Here is a 19,905-nt window from a genome sequence, read left to right on the forward strand (position 1 = left end):
TTGGTATTTATAGTTTATTGACTTATTTGGTTTGTTTATGTGTAATTGTGTATTAGTGATTTTGTATTTGTTTGTTTTGGTTGGTATTTGTAGTTTTGTATTATATGTTATTGTTTGTTTATGTGTTATTTGTTTTTTTTGGTTCATATTTGTTTATATTCTTAATTGAATTGAATTTAGAGTAGTTGATTTAGGGGGTGTAAATGTAAAAAATTAAAACTGCAGGAATTTTGGGGGTGTAATTGTCATAATTGAAAACTGTTAGGGGTGAAACTGTCAAAACAAAAAGCTGGAGAGAGAAAAAACGGTCCACCCGCGGGTCCACCCGTACCCGTATAGGGTAGGGCACGGGTCCAAAATACTGGACCCGTATATATCCACCCGTTTTGGACCCGTACCCGTTTTACCCGTATCCGTTTTACCCGGCCCGTACCCGACCCACCCACCCGTTTTGCCAGGTCTAGCTGTGGAGGGACTCCTATTCACTAAATAGGCAGCTATGGAGACTGCCTTTCCCTGGAATGTTTTTGAGAGGTTTGAAGTGATCAATAGACACCTAATTTTGTCTAGGAGTGTCCTATTCATTCTCTCAGCAACCCCATTTTGCTGAGAGATATTTCTAACTATCCTATGCCTCAAGATCCCTTCTTCACTACAGAACTTGTCAAACTCCAAATTACAGAATTCCAGCCCATTGTCAGTCCTAAGGGCTTTGACCTTTCTACCAGACTGGTTTTCAACTAAAGTTTTCCAGTCTCTAAACTTTGCTAGGGCTTGATCTTTTGACCTAAGTAAGAATACCCAGACCTTTCTACTGAAGTCATCTACGATTGAGAGAAAATAACTGTTTCCACCATGAGATTTAACCTTTTCTGTCCCTCATAAATCAGAATGTAGATAATCCAAACAGTTGTTTGCTAGATGAACTCCCTTAGGAAATCTGTTCCTATGATGTTTACCAAGTACACAATTTTCATAGAATTGTAAACTAGTGACAGTATCTTTCCCAAACTGTCCTAGCCTATATAGAACATCCATTCCCTTCTGACTCATATGGCCTAACCTCAAATGCCACTTTTCAGTTACTGATAAATTTGAAGACCCAAGAGTTGTGCTGTTACAATTAGAATAGAATCTACCACAAAGTATATAGAGTCCATTTTTCTTTTCTCCAGTCAACACAAGGTTTTCATTCTTATAGACATTCAACCACCCACTGTTTGCCTTATAGCAGCTGCCTGCTTCATCCAGGATGCCTAGAGATATGAGGTTTCTCTTTAAGTTAGGGATATACCTGACTTTGGTTAACCTGATCAGTTTTCCCCCACTTAATCTAAGGGTTATGCAGCCAATACCCTTAACTGTACATGCTTGGTTATTTCCCATATATACAGTCTCATGATCAGAATCCTCAAAGTCTTGGAACTAACTCCTATTAGGAGTTATATGGAAAGTACAGCCTAAATCTAAAACCCATTCTTTTGTAGTGTCAGATATTGACACTGTTAGGACTTCTGGTTCATCCATTTGGTTACTAGTGGTGGCTAGGTTGTTCTCTGTATTTCCTAGTTTCTGTTTCTTTTTCCAGTCAAAACAATTTTTCTGTAGATTGTCTGTCTTGTTACAGTAGTAACACTTCCTACTTTTTGTTTTGGTTTTATTGTTTCCCTTCCATTTCTTCTTATTCTTACCCCCTTGACTAAGCTGAAATCCTTTACTAGACTGACCAAATTCTAATATACCCTTCACAAACAGAGTGCTATTGTTCCTCTTAAGAGTTTTAAGCTCTAATTCCCTAGCCTTAAGCCCAGCTACTATCAAGTCAACACTGGGTACAATATCGGACAGTGGCACTAAAGGATTTTGTAAAGAAATCAAGAAAAGAAAAGTGCAGGGGAAGCTTCTGTAGAACGAAGAAAAGCAGAATCTGGAAATTTTATTGACTAATTATGTTACAGTACATAAGCACTTATATAGCCAATATTTGTTACAAAATGGCAGTGCTTTTAAATTATGTAATTACACTTAAGCCATGTAGCTTATACAATCATTACAAAATAGACCCAGCTTCTCTAAAACTACTACTCTGTTTCACTTATTCTTCACAGCACCTTTGCTTAACATTTCCCCTTAAGCTAGACATCCATTTTGTTTAAAACTTTCTCAGCACCTTTGCTTAACATTTCCCCTTAAGCCAAACGATTTCCTATCACCCAAAAAAACAAAAAAAAAAAAAAAAATAATAATAATAATTAAAAAGAATAAAAAACATTCAACACACTGAAATAAGATAAATTAATAAAAAAATTAAACACTTGGGTTGCCTCCCAAGAAGCGCTTGTTTATAGTCGGTAAGCTCGACTCTCTTAATTTTTTCAAGTTGGAATGTCAAGCCGTATTGGGATAGATTTGCAACTCATCACCCCATCAATGTATGGCTTCAATCTCTGTCCATTGACCGTAAAAGTGTCCTTTTCTTCACGTGTAACTTCCATTGCTCTGGATGAGTGAATCCTTGTAATAATGAATGGTCCGAACCATCTAGACTTAAGTTTTCCGGGGAATAGCCTAAGTCTAGAGTTGAACAACAACACTTTTTGCCCCACTTCAAAATCCTTCTTCCTGATATGCTTGTCATTGTAATAGCCACTTCCTACTCAAATACTCATAAAACATGTACATAATGAAATACATATAAAATAGCATAAAAAGGTTGGGCCCAAATTTTTCTTTTATTAAACATATACATTCTTTATACAAAAAGTTGTATCATGTACAGAAGCATCAAAAACAAGGTCGACAGTGTAGCCNGAAGTAAACAATTCACAAAACCCCAATTTCCGAAACCCTAATTTTGTGAAACCCTAATTTCTGTTTCTTTAACAAAAAATTCCCAAATTCACAAAACCCTAATTTCGTAAAAGAACTTCTTATACCGAAACAATGACAAAGAAGGTGAGTCTGAGGCGTACGAGGCGTTGTTACACCAGAGGTTGCCAATTACTGCTATGCATTTTTAAGGCGGTCACTGGTCTTCCAGCCGATATACCCTCACACTCGATCAAGATTGACTCTCTAGGACTTAATTGGAGACTCACAGGAATTGATTTGAAAAACCCCCAATTTCTCAGAAGAACCCTAATTTTACGAAACCCTAATTTTGTAAAACACGAACTTCACTTTCAAGAAATGGCTCTGATACCACTGTTATAGCCGAAAACTTAATACTGATCTATCAACACAAAACAATTACACCAAGAAACAAGAAAACACCACAAAATCAAACACACAGACAAGCCACGATTTACCGTGGTTCACTTATCCTTTTATGGATAAGCTACATCCACGTTGAGCTCAAGAACGGTATGAGCTCGCTGCACTTCAATTACCAGAAACAGTCAAGATTACACAGATTTAACACTCACCAGATCTACCCGATTACAATAGCAACCAGCCTTACAAGATACTCTCTGAATATCCCTAACCCGAGAGAACAACACTCTCACCTAAATGATTAAAACCCCTAATCACTCGACTGATTTAACTCACAATTTGGAATGAAGAATATCAACCCTAACACAGAGAAGAGCAGACACAGAGAACCCTAACAACTGTATATCACTCTGCCAAATCTGAACGAACATGTGCTTATATATGGTTTGACTTCGTGATTGATCCTGGCCGTTAGATCTGGAGTGCATCCTGTGGTTTGAATTCGTCCAAGTTAATATGCCTAAAACGACGCCGTATTAATGTTACTTAAACGACGTTGTTTCAAGCTTCCATATTTAACAGTCACTTTCATAGTTTTTCTCTTTGTTTAGGGATTAAGTGATGATTTGTCCAAAAAAAACAAATGGAATAGAGTTTATGTAAACCAAGTGTAAATAATATTATTAATTTTTATAGGTAATTTCATTTATAAATAAAATTTACATTATTTTAATGTATAGGATTTTAATTAGTGTATGATATTTGTAAATATTAATAAAAATTATATAATGACATTATATTGCCATTTCAAATATCTAAATAAAAAGACAAAAGATTCATATTTGTCCTTTCACATTTATCGAAACAAATAACATTTATATAAAAATATAAAAATTGGTGTTAGTCCTTTTACGTTCATCGAAATATAAACTCATAATTTACCTTTAAAAAAAGTTATACTTAACAATTCTCATAACTAAATATAATTGGTTGCTTTCATTGCTATAAAACTTTTTATAAATTATTTTAAAAACTTCTAATAAATATACCCGCGTAATGTGCGGGCTTTCCATTTAGTTTAAATATAAAGTGAATCAGGAAGAATCAACTGTCCTAATTCTTGGAGATTCTCATTTTTAACTTTCCATTTAGTTTAAATATAAAGTGAATCGCTCGCAATTGGTGGAAGTCTGGAAGAATCACCTGTATTTTTAATGTCCATTATAATTATGATGAAATGGAAAAGATAACATTATTTATTGTTTAATTTAGGTAAGTCCTCCACCCACTAATTTTCATGGCCGTTGACTTAGTGGGCCCACACCGCCGCCTGCTTACTGGCATGAATCTCCGTTTGGGGCGCTAGGGTGGAGGCTCTCCCCACTACTGCCACTTGTTTCACCAATATTGTCGTTCACATAAATTTTTATAATATATATGTATTATTTATATGATTTTGACCAGTATCTGAAGCACATGAAATTAACCCTTCTCGTTTTTTCCTTTTCTTCTCCCTTTTTTCCCTTCTCATTCTTTCCTCTTTTTTTCTCCGTCTTTTGAGATCCTTTTTTCTCCATCTTTTGAGTCTCAAAAGACGGAGAAAAAAGGAAAGAAAGAGAAGGAAAAAAAGGGAGAAGAAAAAGAAAAAAGAGAAGGGAAAAGATGGAGAATAAACGAAAGAAAGAGAAGAGAAAAGAGGGAGAAGAAAAGTAAAAAAAGAGAAGGGGAGGAGGGAAAAGACGGAGAAGAAAGGAAAGAAAGAGAAGAGAGAGAAGAGAAAAATGAAATAAAAAAAGAGGATAAAAAAAAATTAAGGATTTAGAGATTAATTTAAAATTAATGATGAATATTAAAGTTTATTTTTTGGTTGGATATAAAATTATTATATTGTTCTTAAACGGATTTATTAATAGATTTGGACATAAAATTGGTACATGTCATTTTCAAATCTTTTGACTATCAAATTGTCTTTACGGTAAATTATGGGTGTGTACATGTGCCTTCGAAAGAAGAAAAATGTTACCCTTACTCATTCCTTTTACTCACTTTCTCTTACTCACTTTGTTAAAATGAGATATGATATCCATACTATACGTATAATATCTGTATTATACTATATATTTACAAAAGTGAGTAAGAGAAGTGAGTAAAGTGAGTAGGTAAGGGTAACATTACTCTCCAAAGAAAGCTCACTCCTTCTACTGTAACAACTCAAGCGATTCTGAATCTGATCCATCTCTCAAATCTTCCCATTTGTACTTATTGTTGAAGTTATGATCAAATTGAGCTTCTTCTTCAGTCTGAACAGAGATAGCAATCGGAAAATTTTTCAGAACATGGCATTTAACGGTCCCGCAGACTGACCCATGTGTTTTTTTTTTTTTTGTCTTTTTCCCTGTTTTTGAGAGCGTATTATAAATAGGCACTTCGAATGGTTCTACGAAGTTAGCATATGGTGCCATGCATATCATTTCAGCATGGAGAAAATAGAAAAAGGGAAGTTCAATTACAAGTTGATATTTATTTCTTCCAACAGCTGCAGATCGATGGAACATTATCCCGCCAATTATTTGGATGGTATTAATTTGATGACTGATTTGTTGATGGTCAGTTGTGTCATGAGAAGTTAATTGATGTACAATAAATGAACAGAGACGGAGACATACTAGCATTAATTGGCTTAACTTCTTGTATTTTTGCATTTGGAAAATAGGCAAAGTTATATATATATCCTGCTTTCGTTTGATTAAAGATGAAAAAAAAAAAAAAAAAAAAACAACAGAAAACTAATGAACATGAACAAGAACTGAAAATTCTAATCGTTATAGTTCTTCCTTGTCTTGGAAAATGTTGATGAATGGCGAATACCATTTCGATTCAACTGAACTAGTAATCAGACATAAGGACAAGAATAATTCCTGCAATAGACCCCGCAGCGGCAGCTATGGTGATAACAAGGCAAGAAAAACTTAGGATTTGGAGGCAAAGCCATTTCGTGCTCCACTTGCGTATCCTCTGATCTGCTATGTACATCTCAACAGGGAAGTAGACTGTGAGTGGCCAAAATCCTAGAGCTCCAAGCAGACCAACTAAGTCGTTAAAGAATGGAAGAAACATCGAAATTAAAGTGGTTACGATCACGAAAGTTGTCCTCCAAACCAAACGGAAGAGGTTGAGACTGAAGGGTCTAGATCCTGGAATTGGGATTTTAATTTCTTTGGTAATGAAGTAACTGTCTGGGAATCTTGCAGCAGCTTGTTTCTCAATGAATGCGAAGAGGGGCTGGCAGTACACTTGGTATCCACCAACAAGGTGGATAACAATGGCTGCATTGGCTATGTCAAGCAGCCAGTAAGGGTTATAGAAACCGAAACCGGTGAGGAGATTTCCTGGTGATAAGTCTCCAAAGGCGACATAACCAGAGCAGGCACAGAGCATGTAGAATAGAGTTGTTACTACAACACTTACTAGTGATGCCTTTTTCATTGTTTCTTCTTCTGATGGTGGGGATTTGATTGTGCCCTGTTACATACCAATTATCCATTAGTTTATATCAGCATCTAAATTGTCCCAAAAGAAATATATATCAAACACTTTCTGTTTTTGTATTTATTAGAAAATGAAGATGTACCTGAATTTCAGTGAGGATGATGGAGTAAGAATAAGCAAAAGCTATGCTTCCAAGTGCTTGGAAGCTCCTCCATATCTTTTGGGTTTCAGTAACAGTTCCAATGCTTATACCAGTTAAACTTCCCCTGAAAGTTCCAGTTTCTGGAAATAAAGTAAACAAAAAACTTAACTTAGCTTTTCTATAACCAACAACTTCCTGCAAATTTAATCCAAGCATAGTATAAAATTCTCTACTACAGATGCAGATTGCCATAGTCACCTGCAACTTTAGCAATGCCAAGACCGAGACTAATTGTTGAGTAGGTGAAGGACATGACTGCAGCAACAATGGAGAGCCATAATAACTGATCAAAGTGGGGAATTTGAGAGAAAATAATTTGTACCACGCCAAAACCAATCATATATCGATTGCTATTCACGCGGCATGGATTCTTGCCACCGCCTATGTGGAAACAGTTTGACCTAGGCCTGTCGATAGCCCTGATTGACCAAAACCAGAAATTCATTAAGCCACTAAAACAACAAACATCAAATTCTATTTAGAATACTTAGGGGTTTTTTTTTTTATATATAAAATTAGAAACAAAAATAAAATAAAACTTACATCATGCTCATAGATGAACCAATTGTGTAGCCAATGGCAACACCAAAAAGATTCAGGTATTGACCAAGCCCACATATCATAAATTTAACTCCACCTGTGGAAAAAAAAAAAAGGGAAAAAGTAATTAGATATTTGAGTGAAACGCAGTTGCTTAAATGTAGATTTGTAGATATTTTCACAGGGTGAAATTTACCAAGTTTGGATCGAACAGCACTCATGAAAGTATAGACTCTCTTGCCATTAACAGGATCCCCTGAACGGTAACTAGCAGCCAGCTGAAGAGTAGAAGTGTAGTGAGTGACAAAAGAGAACACGATCATGACAGTTGGCCCCGCTATCCATCCCAGCTGAGCTATGGCCCAAGCCAGGGACAGAATTCCCGACCCAGCTGTTATTATGTGAGCACTTGCAGTCCAAACAGTCCCTGGTTCAAAAAAAGGAAAAAAGAAGAATCATTAATAAAGACGTTAACTGAAGTACCATTTCTACTTACTAAAAGCATAACATATTTACTTTTTGCTTTAAGAAGAGTAAATTACCAGTTCGGTTGAGGCGGCCATCGTCATCCAAGGAATTGGAGCCGCCTTGAGTATGCACGTCAAGGGAAAGATCAAAAACTTGGTTTTGAGGAAGGTAGTTATTGTTGCCAGTGTTCTCACCCATCACAGAGAGCAAGAAAAATAAGCAACTCTACTTTAAAATGATTAACTGAATGTTTGTGTACTGTAAATAAAAATTAACAAGGCAAGCTTCTAAGAAATGGTTGAAAAGAAGAGATATCAGTCTTGTTTCTTTGATGGATCTAAGTTTAGCTTAAAAGAGAAACAAAACCGAACAATTAATGTTATTGTTCTGCGTGAGAGAAAGAAATGAAGTGAATTGATCAGTGTACAAAACGAGACATGGAACTGGGATATATATATATATATATATATATATAGCTGATGAGAAGCAAAAAGCACAAGGGCCACGTGGTGTCAAACACACACAGACTATACGCATGCATGTCAACCACAAAGTTCTTTCCCGCCATTTACACGATCACTTAAATTCACTATCTCACTGGCCACTGCTCTGCTTTTCATTTTTCCACAGTAAAAACAACTGAAATTGTTTCTGTAGTCAGTATCCCCACTTAATAGTTTTTTATTTATATAATATCTTCCCACAAGCAGCGGTCATAAAAGTTGTGCGAATCGGTCTTACACTTTAGTTCTTATCTTGGTTTCTCTATACTAATGATGAACTAATGGCTATAATAATCCCTTTTTCCTGCACTAACTACGCATTAAGCTAATGATGAACGGGATGTTATTATGAAATGTAATTTAAACACAAAACATTTCTGTGGACTCATACCATCATGTTCACCCCTTCTTCTTCGATCGTGTAGCATGGCTCTCTGGAGCTCTCCTTTCTTGAAATTAATTAAGGAAGGTACAACGATAACGACTCTAAATGAAGAAACAAAGAAGGGAATTGAAGTAAATAGCATAGCTCACAAGCATCAATTCTGTGCATGGATATATATTTATATTCATTCATTATTTTTTATTGTATTTTCGATAAAGATCAAAATTAAAGTTTACATATTTATTATATTCCATTCGCACTTTGCAATGCTACAAAAATACTTTTTACATTGAACACAATTCTGAAGGAGTGGTTCCACTTTACATCTTTTAATGATATTTCAAATTAAATAAAAATAACTCCATGGACAATGACTTCCATAAGAACTTCAAAATTTCGGCACATCATGTGTGATATGTCCTCTAAATTTCTTTGGTACAAATAAATATAATAAATAAAAGAAGTGTAACTCCCACATCCAGTAGTTGCTTATCTTGCTTTCACATCTACCTAATACTATTGATTCTTTTACTCCATTAATGATTATCAAACCATTAATTTATGTATCATTTTTTTATTATATTTGTTTGTACGAAAGAAATTTAGAGGACATATCACACATGATGGCGACAAAATTTGAAGGCTAAGTGGCCCATTAACTGCCACTTAGTTTTGGACAATTACAATTCACTTTCATTAGAAAATGGATATAACTTAAGATAATCACCTCAATAACCACTTTGAGTCTTGGATAGTGATTATATAATTAGGGATTGCTTTTCCTAATTGTGAGTATGAGAAAAACACTCAAAAATTCTAAAATGAATTGAGTCTTTTGTGAAAGTGAACAACAATAGCAAGAATTACACCAAATCTCAACAAAGGTATGTAAATAATTATTCCATATTTTACATAATAATGATGATGATAATATATAAATTTAGTCTTTAATATATCTTACATGAAGTTCTTATGGAAGTCATTGTCCATGGAGTTATTTATTTATTTATTTTGCTTTAATTTAAAATATCATTAAAACATGTAAAGTGGAACCACTCCTTCGGAATTGTGTTCAAGGTAGAAGTACATTTGTAGCGTTGCAAAGTGCGAATGGAATATAATAAATATGTAAACTTTAATTTTGATCTTGATCGAAAATACAATCGAAAATTATGAATAATTTTAATAATTAAAAATAGATGACATGAAAACGAAACAGAAATTTTGTATAAATAAAATATGTATTAATTTTTATCAAAATTGATGTTAGCCTTATGTTGTAAAAAGTTAAACTTTCACCTTTAATACCAAAAGCATCCCCCTGGGAGAAAAAAAAAAACTAAACGTCCTAAATTGTTGGAGTACTCGTTGAGCACCTTACCTTTATATGAATATATGATCCATGTCTTAAATAAAAAAAAATTAAAAAAAAAATCCCTAAGATTTATAAACTTTCCAAGGTTCCACCTTTTGTGATATGGAGAAGGTGGAAAAATGTAAGGGGAAATTACATGGTTCTGGGCTACTGGCCTACTGGGTTATCAATCAATTTCGGTTTGGGCCAAGCTAAATTAGGCCAAACGACATACACATACCCAAGGTTTGGAGAAATGACATACTGGTACCCAAAAGGTTTCAAAAAGACAAATTGGTACCTTTTGTTAATAAAAAGACTAAAATACCCTTAAAATTTGATATTTTAGTTTTGTAAATATTTTAAAAACCCCCTAGGTTTAATAATATAACTAAATACCCCAATACATAAAATTTTTGTAAAATGACAAAAACACTCCCACCACCGGCGGTGCCAGATTCCGGCCACCACCTCCGGAATCTGTCGAAAAGTTGTGTTACACCACAGATTGATCGGATCTGGTGGGTAAGGCGTTGATATGACCTTTTCCGGCCAGATCTGACGTGAAAAGGCCAGATTTGGCCGGAAAGTGACGACCAAAGAAATGGTTGTCGTTGTCTGTCAACGATGGCCAAGATTTGCCGTCGTTGACAGTCAACGATGGCCATTTCTTTGGCCGTCAATTTCCGGCCAGATCTGGCCTTTTCACGTCATATCTGGCCTTTTCCAGCCAGATCCACTGTGGATCTGGCCGGAAAAGGGTAGGTCAATGAATTATCGGTCATTTACGGTGTGACGTAGACCGTTGTGACAGATTCCGACAACCACCAGCGGTGGCCCCCGGAATCTGGTAAGTATGGGTGGGTGGGGGTGTTTTTGTTAATTTTTAAACCTTTTCTAATGGTATTTGATGAAATTAATAAACTTAAGGGGTTTAAACGTAATTAAAAAACTAGACTAATATTTCTCAAAGGGCATTCTAGTCTTTTCATTAACAAAAGATATCAATTTGTCTTTTTGAAACCTTTTGGGTACCAATCTGTTGTTTCTCCAAATCTTGGGTATGTGTATGTCGTTTGGCCAGCTAAATTATGTAAAAGTCCCTAGCAGTCATAACCGATTACCATTGCAAGAACTATTTTGAAAAAATAAATTACAGAAAGCAATTCGAAGAGTATCTCGAGGTTACACAACTCACAACACACAATCAATTATAAATTTGGAATTTCTATCGGCAAAACACAATATCACTATTTGAAAATAACACTCTTCCGGGGTCACAAATATATTCAGCCTATAATTCTTGAATCACCGTCTCTTTGCAAATAAGAAATAGGGGTATTGAGCTCGACACACAAATAATACAAAGTTTAAGATTGCTAAAATTTTCATTCATGAAATTGTTGATTGTTTTTTTTTATCCTTCTTTAAATTGGCTGGATCATACGACATTCTCTTTTCAATTTGATTATCTGCACTTCACCCGTTAGCTAATGATCATGTTATATAATCAAATATCAAGTGGGTAATCTTGGTGAAGAAAACTACCTCAGGAGTGATAGTGAGGCCAACTTTGATAGTTTTCCACATGAAAGTTCTAAATACTGTCATCAAATATTTGGGCAAAAAATGATACTTGGTAAGCAAATCCACTGCAAAAACGATAAACCCATCCTTCCTAATTTGACAGATATATCCATTATTTCCTCCTGCCTCCATCCCCTTTCTTCACCACTAATTGCTACTTAAGCACTATTTTTTTCCATCTTCATTAGCAGCATTATCTTCTAGTCCCTTTTTAGTTTTGACATTTTCTTTTAATACAAATAGTCATCACTCCTTGAACTTGATGCCACCAATCTTTGTATGATACGAGAACTTTCGTGTGGAAGATGCCACTGTTTATGCGCACTGAGAATCATCACTTAACGAATCTTTTTTGGGCTAATGGGCTCCAAAGTTTTATTTTCTGGTTGTTTTAGTTCTATTTTTAGCCAAATATTTACTTATTTTATTGTTTATACATTTAACTTATATCCTTATTTTGCTATGCTAATTTCTTCACCAATAATTTCATATTTTTAAAAACATTTTCAAAAATTATTATTATTTAATAACTGAGATGTCTAGATCAATTAACGCATGCCACTATCCCATAGCAATCCACCGCCATGATCCTCAAGACGCAATCTTCAAATAAATCATTGGTAAAGATACTATTTTTATGTCCAACGGAAAATTGAACATGAGACTGTATGTTGGACCAAATTGAACCATTTACAATCTCCTTAGTTTGTCCTTACCGGTGGGCTATCCATTGTTATCCATTGATGGGTAAAAATTATTATTTTGCTAAGCTACTTTCTTAACAACTAATGTTGCCCATCTTAGAATGATTTCTCAAAATATTTATTCAAAGTAATGCATTATCCTATTTAGTAATGTAGTATTAATATATAAATGAAATAATGATTTAATAAAAAAAATTAATTTAGTTGATTATTTCGAGTTATACTACAGTACCAATAATATCATCTGAATAAAAATAAATAAATAAAATAATATTAAATTTGTTTCTTGTATGTGAAGTTTGTATACACAGAGGCGCTGTATCCGTCCGAAACCAACCGACCCTCACATAAGGCTTAACTATCGCTCCCTTGGCTTTCTAACGTACGCGCCTTATATAGAGTCTCCATCATGTTCATATTTTGAATCTTATTGCCGTTTGGACTCTCTTTCTTTCGCAAACTCTACTGCATTACTTCTTCTCTTTCCCGCGAACTTTCTTTCTCTCACGCCCAAACCTAATCTTCTCTTTTCCTCTCTTTATTTAACAATCTTTTCGGAATTTTTATTTGTTTTCTTCTAATTATTATCTCACTCTCCTATCAACCCTATCTGTTTCCTTTTTCTTCTTCTCCTTCTTCTTTTTAGCCGTTACAGTCTTTTTTTTTCAAATCAATAAACCGTTTTAAGAAGCGTTTGGAGTCTTTCAAAACTAAACGCTTGCTTTGATTCTGCTTTCATCTTTCTTTTCTTTACTGTGTTTCTTGTTTGACCGCTGTGACATTATCATTATTCACCTTGAATTACAAGGTTGGCCTTAAGTTTTTTTAAAATATATGATTTAGGGTTTGGCTTTTGTATTTATTATTTAATGCTTCATTAAGGCAAATTTGTCATTGTGAAAGTATGGGAGAAGTTAAAGAGAGTGATTTTGATGACAAAAAGGAGGAGGAGGAGGAGGGTGTGGTTACTTGTGAGAAAGCTGAAGTAAAGCAAGTCTATATGCTAGGGTTTGTTTATTTGTTTCTTCTCTTCGTGTGTATTAATTATTATTTATTATACCGTTATTTAATGGTAATTGGCATGGTTTCATGAATAGAAAGAGAAATATTTATGTATCTGTTTGGCAACGGTAAAATACGTAGAATTTTCTTGACATTCTAGTATACTAAAGAGTTGGTACAGAGTCTTTCATATTTGATTACAATGCATAAATTTTTGTGACAATGGTAAGGTTTTTTGTTGTATATTTAGGAGGATGACGGGTCCTACCAGACGATCGACAAAGGGAGGCTGGACAGAGGAGGAGGTCAGTATGTAGAGGTTATTTTTCGCGATTGTTGTCGCTTGAAAAGATAGAGATCAATTGTATTTCTTATTTAATTATTTTGCTTGAACAATTGGGTTTTCAATCAATTGCATGTGCTATATGTGTCTATATTAATTGTTACTTCTTTATTACACAGTCATAGTCATTTGTTAGTGGGGTATGTATTTTGAAACCTCTAATTGTTTGATGTTCAGCTAAGAAGTTGAAATTGACAGCTGACAATCTGTTTATACAACTTTGTTCTTTTATTGACAGGATAAAATTTTAGCATTTGCTGTTGAAAAGTTCAGGGGCAAAAATTGGAAAAAGATCGGTAAGTAACAACACATGCCTGATCTCGGTTTGTTATGGTGACTTGTGCTCTAATAAACTTTGATAATTTGGCAGCGGAATGTGTTCCTGATAGGACAGATGTTCAGTGCCTGCATCGTTGGCAGAAGGTTCTCAATCCTAATCTAGTCAAAGGACCCTGGACCAAGGAGGTTCATATCAAATCATAGTAGTTCTATTTGTTTGGGGAAAAGAATTATTGTTTCTCATTTTTTTTTTTTTCCTCTGCATCCCCAGGAAGATGATCTTATAATTGAACTCGTTGAGAAGCAGGGGAAAAAGAAATGGGCTGAGATAGCAAAACACTTGCCAGGCCGTATAGGCAAGCAATGCCGAGAAAGGTTCTTCACTACATCGAGTGCATTATGCAGATAAATATCATTATTTCCTTCACTCTTCTAGTTGCTTTAGCTATATTTCGCACAATCACTGTTTTAGCTCTATCTTATTTATTCTTTCTCTTCAAAATTAGACCCTTTCCTCCTAAAAAGAAGAAAGAGATTTTTATTTAATTGTTGATTTTTCTGTTTAGATGGCACAACCATTTAATCCAGATATAAAAAGAACTGCATGGACCAAAGAGGAGGAATCAACTCTTATTAAGTGCCATGGAACGTATGGGAACAAATGGCTGAGATAGCAAGTTTCTGCCTGGAAGGTATTTCTAAAATACATGAAAGCATGGGGAAAAACATAGGAGTAAATACTCTTGACTGGTGCCGAAAAAGGGTGTCATCTTGTTTTATTGCATTACTTGAGAAACATTAAAGCTGCTATTATAATGCTAATATATCTTCCTGAACCCAAATATTTTTTGTGAACTTTCTTTTGCTATGAAAAATGTTTATGGAAATCCAGTAAAGAACGTGTTTTGGCTTATGTATCCTGTTCAGACATACTCTGATGTTTCATTTACTTATACGAGCTAACATTAGTCTGACCAGTTCAATTTTATGGCAAACTGAAGAAGTTGCACTTTACTTTGGGATATTGCATCTGAACAAGGTTGAGCATATTTTTCTTGGTATTTGCAGGACTGAGAATTCAATAAAGAATCATTGGAACTGTTCCGTAAGTAAGAAATTGGAATTATCTTCAACCTTTCGTTGATCTATACAATTTCAAAGTGAAAGCAGAAAGCAGAAACCCTGAGGTGCTGAAACAAAGTTTTGATATGAAAGAATTCCCGATACTTGTTCACTGGATTTAACTCTGGGTGTTCCAGAAGGAAGGGAGAGTCATCTAACAACTCAGATAAAAACGATTGTAGAGTTACGGGAAAAGAGCAATTTATTCAATCAACACCACAATGGAATGGTATTTGAGAAAAGTGCTGCTGTATGTGACCTGACCGATGAACAGTGCCAAGAAAGTGGTGGCACTGCTCAGACATCCAGAGACTTAATACTTTGCTTATGAGCCCAATGAGTTGTGTACCACTACTTCTGGTGACCTTGTGAAATCTCCAAATTTACAAGAAAGATCCCCTGAGCATGAGTCCGGAGACCTTATCTATTTCTTGCCTTCAAAAGACTATCTGGTCATTGCCTTTCTCATTTAGTACTCCTTCAAGTGCTTCTGGTTGTGATGGAAATATTTCCCCCTCTTTTCATGATAAGAGACTTGATATTCTTCTAATAGATCACAGGATTATACACACTTTACCAGCTACCCTAGAGCCCTGAAAGTATAGAGGAATTAAATCTTGGACTTAAACTATGAGCCACTCCAACAAAACGATTTGAGCACTCTTTTGACTACCGTAGATTTCCGAGTACAGATACTATATCCAGAATGCGTCAAGTACAATTACCCCGCCAAATCAGAGTGAAGGAATATATGTTCCCTGCCAGAGTCCAGAATCCATATTGAGAGGTTTAGCAAGGACATATAAGCACCGTCTTTATAATGAAAAGGAAATCTCCAGCTGTTAGACAAACTGGAAATGATAATGATGCTTCTTTACCGAAAGAAATTCGGATAAGTCCAACAGTGGTGGCCCTGTGGAAACAATGATGTCAATTCCATGGTTATATCAAGTGCTAAGCACACTTTCCTGTCCTCCAAAATCCGGAAGCTTGAAACTTCAGCTTCTTTATTGTCAGTAGGAAAGCGCCTGGAATATGCTTTTGATGACGAGCAAGAATCAACCAGAGCCCCAACTGCAGGCTGCAGCTAATTCTTCTGGTGCCAAACATAATTAAAATGGGCTTTTTGTATCATCCGAGTACATCCCAAAGATTTTGTTCGTATTCCTTAATTTGTGAACCATGTAGCGCCAAAGTTCAAAGAGGATACCTCAGACTACACGTGTTGGCTGTTGCGTTGATATATGTACCTGCTGATGGATAAATGATTTCGCATACACAGTGACAGCAGCTACAATCAAATGTCTTATCCATTCCAGTTAGCTGCCGCAGCAATCAAGTTTTCTTCCGAAGTTGTAATTTCTCAACAACTGTATTTTACTATCATCCAAGATGAATCATTACTTGTGCATAACTACCAAAACAAGGTAAATACTATTATCTTCATAATGCTCATTAGTCATTATAATATGAGTTGGATTTCCCGGTCAATATGGCACAGAGGATGACGTTGAACTTTTGTCTCCTCTTCTTTTCAAAAGCATCCTTGATTAACCGGTGCATATACGTAAGATTATATTTCTAGATTTTCTTAGCAAATCAAATTGTCATTTGATGGGGAGAATGTATGACATCAGAATTATCTGGTGTATTTTACGATTATATTACCATTTACTTCATTGATATTCTGTTTTAGCTAATGTTCTTCTTTGTTGTGTCTTTGTAGATTGATATTATTTTGGTGTATATACAGATGCTTGTATGGGTTGCCAGAAAGAGAATACCCGGTGCTTTTCCTTTTTTAAATTAGAAGATTTAAAGTGATTCAATTTAGACAATGACGTAATAAATTTGTGAATATTTGGATATCTATATTCTATATATTTGTAATAACAATAATAATACCTTATTACATATTTTTAGGGTTCTAAATTTTGTTTATTTTTTCCTTTTTTTTTTTATTTAATTTTTGTTTACGACCAGAAATTAATATGACCAGATTTTGCCCAATAAGGTGTTTTTTTTTTACAAGTGGAGTTTTAAAATTATGTAGAAAAAAAAATTAATTTTAAAATTTTGAAATGAGGTTTTTAAGAAATGAGGGTTATGACACCCCATAATTTTATAAATTCCCTCATTCACATTTTATTTCTTCACTTATGCCGTTATCTACATATCCCACCATTGTTTTGCTAGGATAATTGTAGATAATTGAATTGAAAATTTGAAACAATAATCCCCAAACATAATATAGCGAAATAACACCAAAAATATATATATTAAAATAACTATCAATACTTTGAAGAAAAAATAACAATAAATTTATAGAGATGATTTGAATAGCATAAAAAAAAAATAGTGTATGAGATAATGTTGCGGTGTCAAAAGCATATGTAAAGAATTAAAGGTTAATTTTAATAATTTATATAGGGATAAGTTGATCATTATAAAATTTATAAAAAAAAGTGGGGTTTTTTTAGTTTATTAGTGGGATGTCAACAGATCCATTATTTTTGTGTATAATACAAGGTCATATCTGGTTTGATTCCGTATCGACGGCCCATTAGCCCCAAAGTGCTGGATTCCGTAGCGAAGGCCCGTATCGTAGGCCCATTAGTCTGAAAGTACTAAAAAAATCAGCCTGCTCAATGATATGATGTCCAAAATCCAATGTCAATTTAAAAGCAAAAAGTAATGAATTAAAGTAACAGGTTGAGACAAGTTGACCACACTCCACACAGATTGGTTTATCGAATCGAGTCAAAGAGAGGCGATGGCGGAACCGTCGACAACATCAACAACTGTAGTCTCTGAAGAATCAGATCCCGAGCACGTGAAATACATCACCGATTTCTTTAATAGTGTGGGAGTGTCTTCTACGATTCCAGAGAATCATTCTACAACGGATTTCTACTCCAATATTGTTGGCGGCCATCTTAAAGTTCACCAAATCCAACGTGGCCACATCACTTGTCATCTCACCGTCAAACCCGCTGTCGCTGTAATCACTCTCCCCTTTTCACAATCACATCTAATGTTTTCGGAAAATGAAGTCAGATCTTTGTTTGGTTTCTGAGAAAATGATAGAAATTAAAGAGTTATATGTTGAGCTACGGAAATTAATTGTGATTTTATCGCTGACCAGTGACCATAATACTTATTTATTATTATTTTGGTTTTATTGTACTTTCGTTGGTGTGTCTGGGTTTGCAGAATTTTTACGGTGGAATACATGGAGGGGCAGTTGCAGCTCTATCAGAACGAATGGCAATTGGTTGTGCTAGAACTGTTGTGGGAGAGGATAAGGAAATATTTCTGGGCGAATTGAGCATATCTTATCTCTCCGCTGCCCCCAAAAATGTAAGTTCGTTTAGGACTTAGTTCCCTTTGTCTTGCAGTCTGCTTATATTTCTTTCTGTCAACATTATGCGTGACCTACTTTTGCATTTCAATGACATATACCTCACCGCACAACTACATAGGCGGAGTTGATTATTGATTGCTCTGTCGTGAGGAGTGGAAGAAATTTGACAGTGGTGGCGATTGAGTTTAAATTCAAGAATTCTGGGAAGCTAGCCTGTACTTCTCGTGCTACTTTTTATAACACACCCATTTCCAAGTTATGAAGTTTCCTCTACTTCTCGTGTTACTTTTAATATTGTCAAGTAATAGTATGTGTTATATATATACCGCATTCCAGTCTCATATTCTCAAGACTAATATTTGTGCTGCTATACTAAATTTCTGTAAAAGTGGGCGCTGGTGTCCCGTGGTAGGGAATAATAATAGTAATGGCCGCTGCGCTGCGATAGACTTTGTTTGGTTCACTTTTTTGCATCTTTTAGAAAAAAATTTATGAAAAAAAGTTAAAAAAAGTTGAATCGGGCAGGTATTACGATGTAGGATTTAGAAATTAATAAAAATATCTCTTATGTTTGTTTATTTACTAAACACCTCTATAATAAAACTTTGAAAGTTAACAAAAATACCCCCAACTCACCCATTGAATAATCACAGTCGGCCACCAGCGTCGAAGGGTGGTCGGAGTCACCGTATCGGTGTATGACCGGCTGAATCTTGTCGATCGTGCGCCGATATGGCCTTTGTCGACCAGATCCATGGTGGATCTGGTCGACAAAGGCCAGATCTACGGCTGAAGGCCAGATCTGGTCGCATTTGCTCGTCAACGACGGTCAAAGATACGACAGTCTTTGATGGTCAACGACGACCATATGTTGGCTGTCGTTGACGTCTGGTTACGACCAAAGAACGACCAGATCTTTGGCCTTAGATCTGGTCGGAAAAGGCTAGATCGGCGCACTATCGACCAGATTCAGTCGGTAGTGTGCTATTATATCAAATTATGGCCAACTTTCGACAGTGGTGATCGAAATCTGGTATAATGTGGGTTTAGGGGTGTTTTTGTAATTTTAAAAAAATATATTTAGGGGTTTAAAAAAATTGAATAATATTGGATAATATTGTGAGTTTTTGCAATTTTACTGTTTAACTTTTTTGGTTCCCAAAAATGAAACAAACGGAGCCTTAGTATTTTAGAATAACATCCTATGTTGAATAGTATTTTTGGAAAATATGATAAGATTCTTAAAAGTTTTTGGTACATATGTTAAATATGTAGATTGTTTTTAACCCATAATTTTGTTAATTTAACTAAACGCCTCTGATCATAAGAGTTTATAAATTGACAAAAACA

General features: G+C 35.0%; 2 protein-coding genes across 2 annotated transcripts; one reads left to right on the plus strand and one right to left on the minus strand.

Annotated features, from left to right (window-relative positions):
* Positions 1-6,099: 6,099 nt before the first annotated feature.
* Positions 6,100-8,110, minus strand: LOC116121645 (amino acid permease 3-like). Its single transcript, XM_031407588.1, has 6 exons — positions 7,987-8,110; positions 7,641-7,871; positions 7,448-7,541; positions 7,103-7,323; positions 6,845-6,984; positions 6,100-6,735 (listed from the first exon to the last, which is right to left on the minus strand). Exons 1-6 carry the CDS (start codon positions 8,108-8,110, stop codon positions 6,100-6,102), a joined length of 1,446 nt encoding a protein of 481 aa, XP_031263448.1.
* A 9,781-nt stretch (positions 8,111-17,891) lies between these two features.
* On the plus strand, positions 17,892-18,873 carry LOC116121699 (acyl-coenzyme A thioesterase 13-like). The gene is made up of 3 exons (XM_031407637.1): positions 17,892-18,192; positions 18,405-18,551; positions 18,674-18,873. Exons 1-3 carry the CDS (start codon positions 17,965-17,967, stop codon positions 18,815-18,817), a joined length of 519 nt encoding a protein of 172 aa, XP_031263497.1. The 5' UTR covers positions 17,892-17,964; the 3' UTR covers positions 18,818-18,873.
* Positions 18,874-19,905: the final 1,032 nt, after the last annotated feature.

The sequence above is a fragment of the Pistacia vera genome, unplaced genomic scaffold (assembly GCF_008641045.1).
Source record: "Pistacia vera cultivar Batoury unplaced genomic scaffold, PisVer_v2 Contig127, whole genome shotgun sequence".
NCBI classification, from domain to species: domain Eukaryota; kingdom Viridiplantae; phylum Streptophyta; class Magnoliopsida; order Sapindales; family Anacardiaceae; genus Pistacia; species Pistacia vera.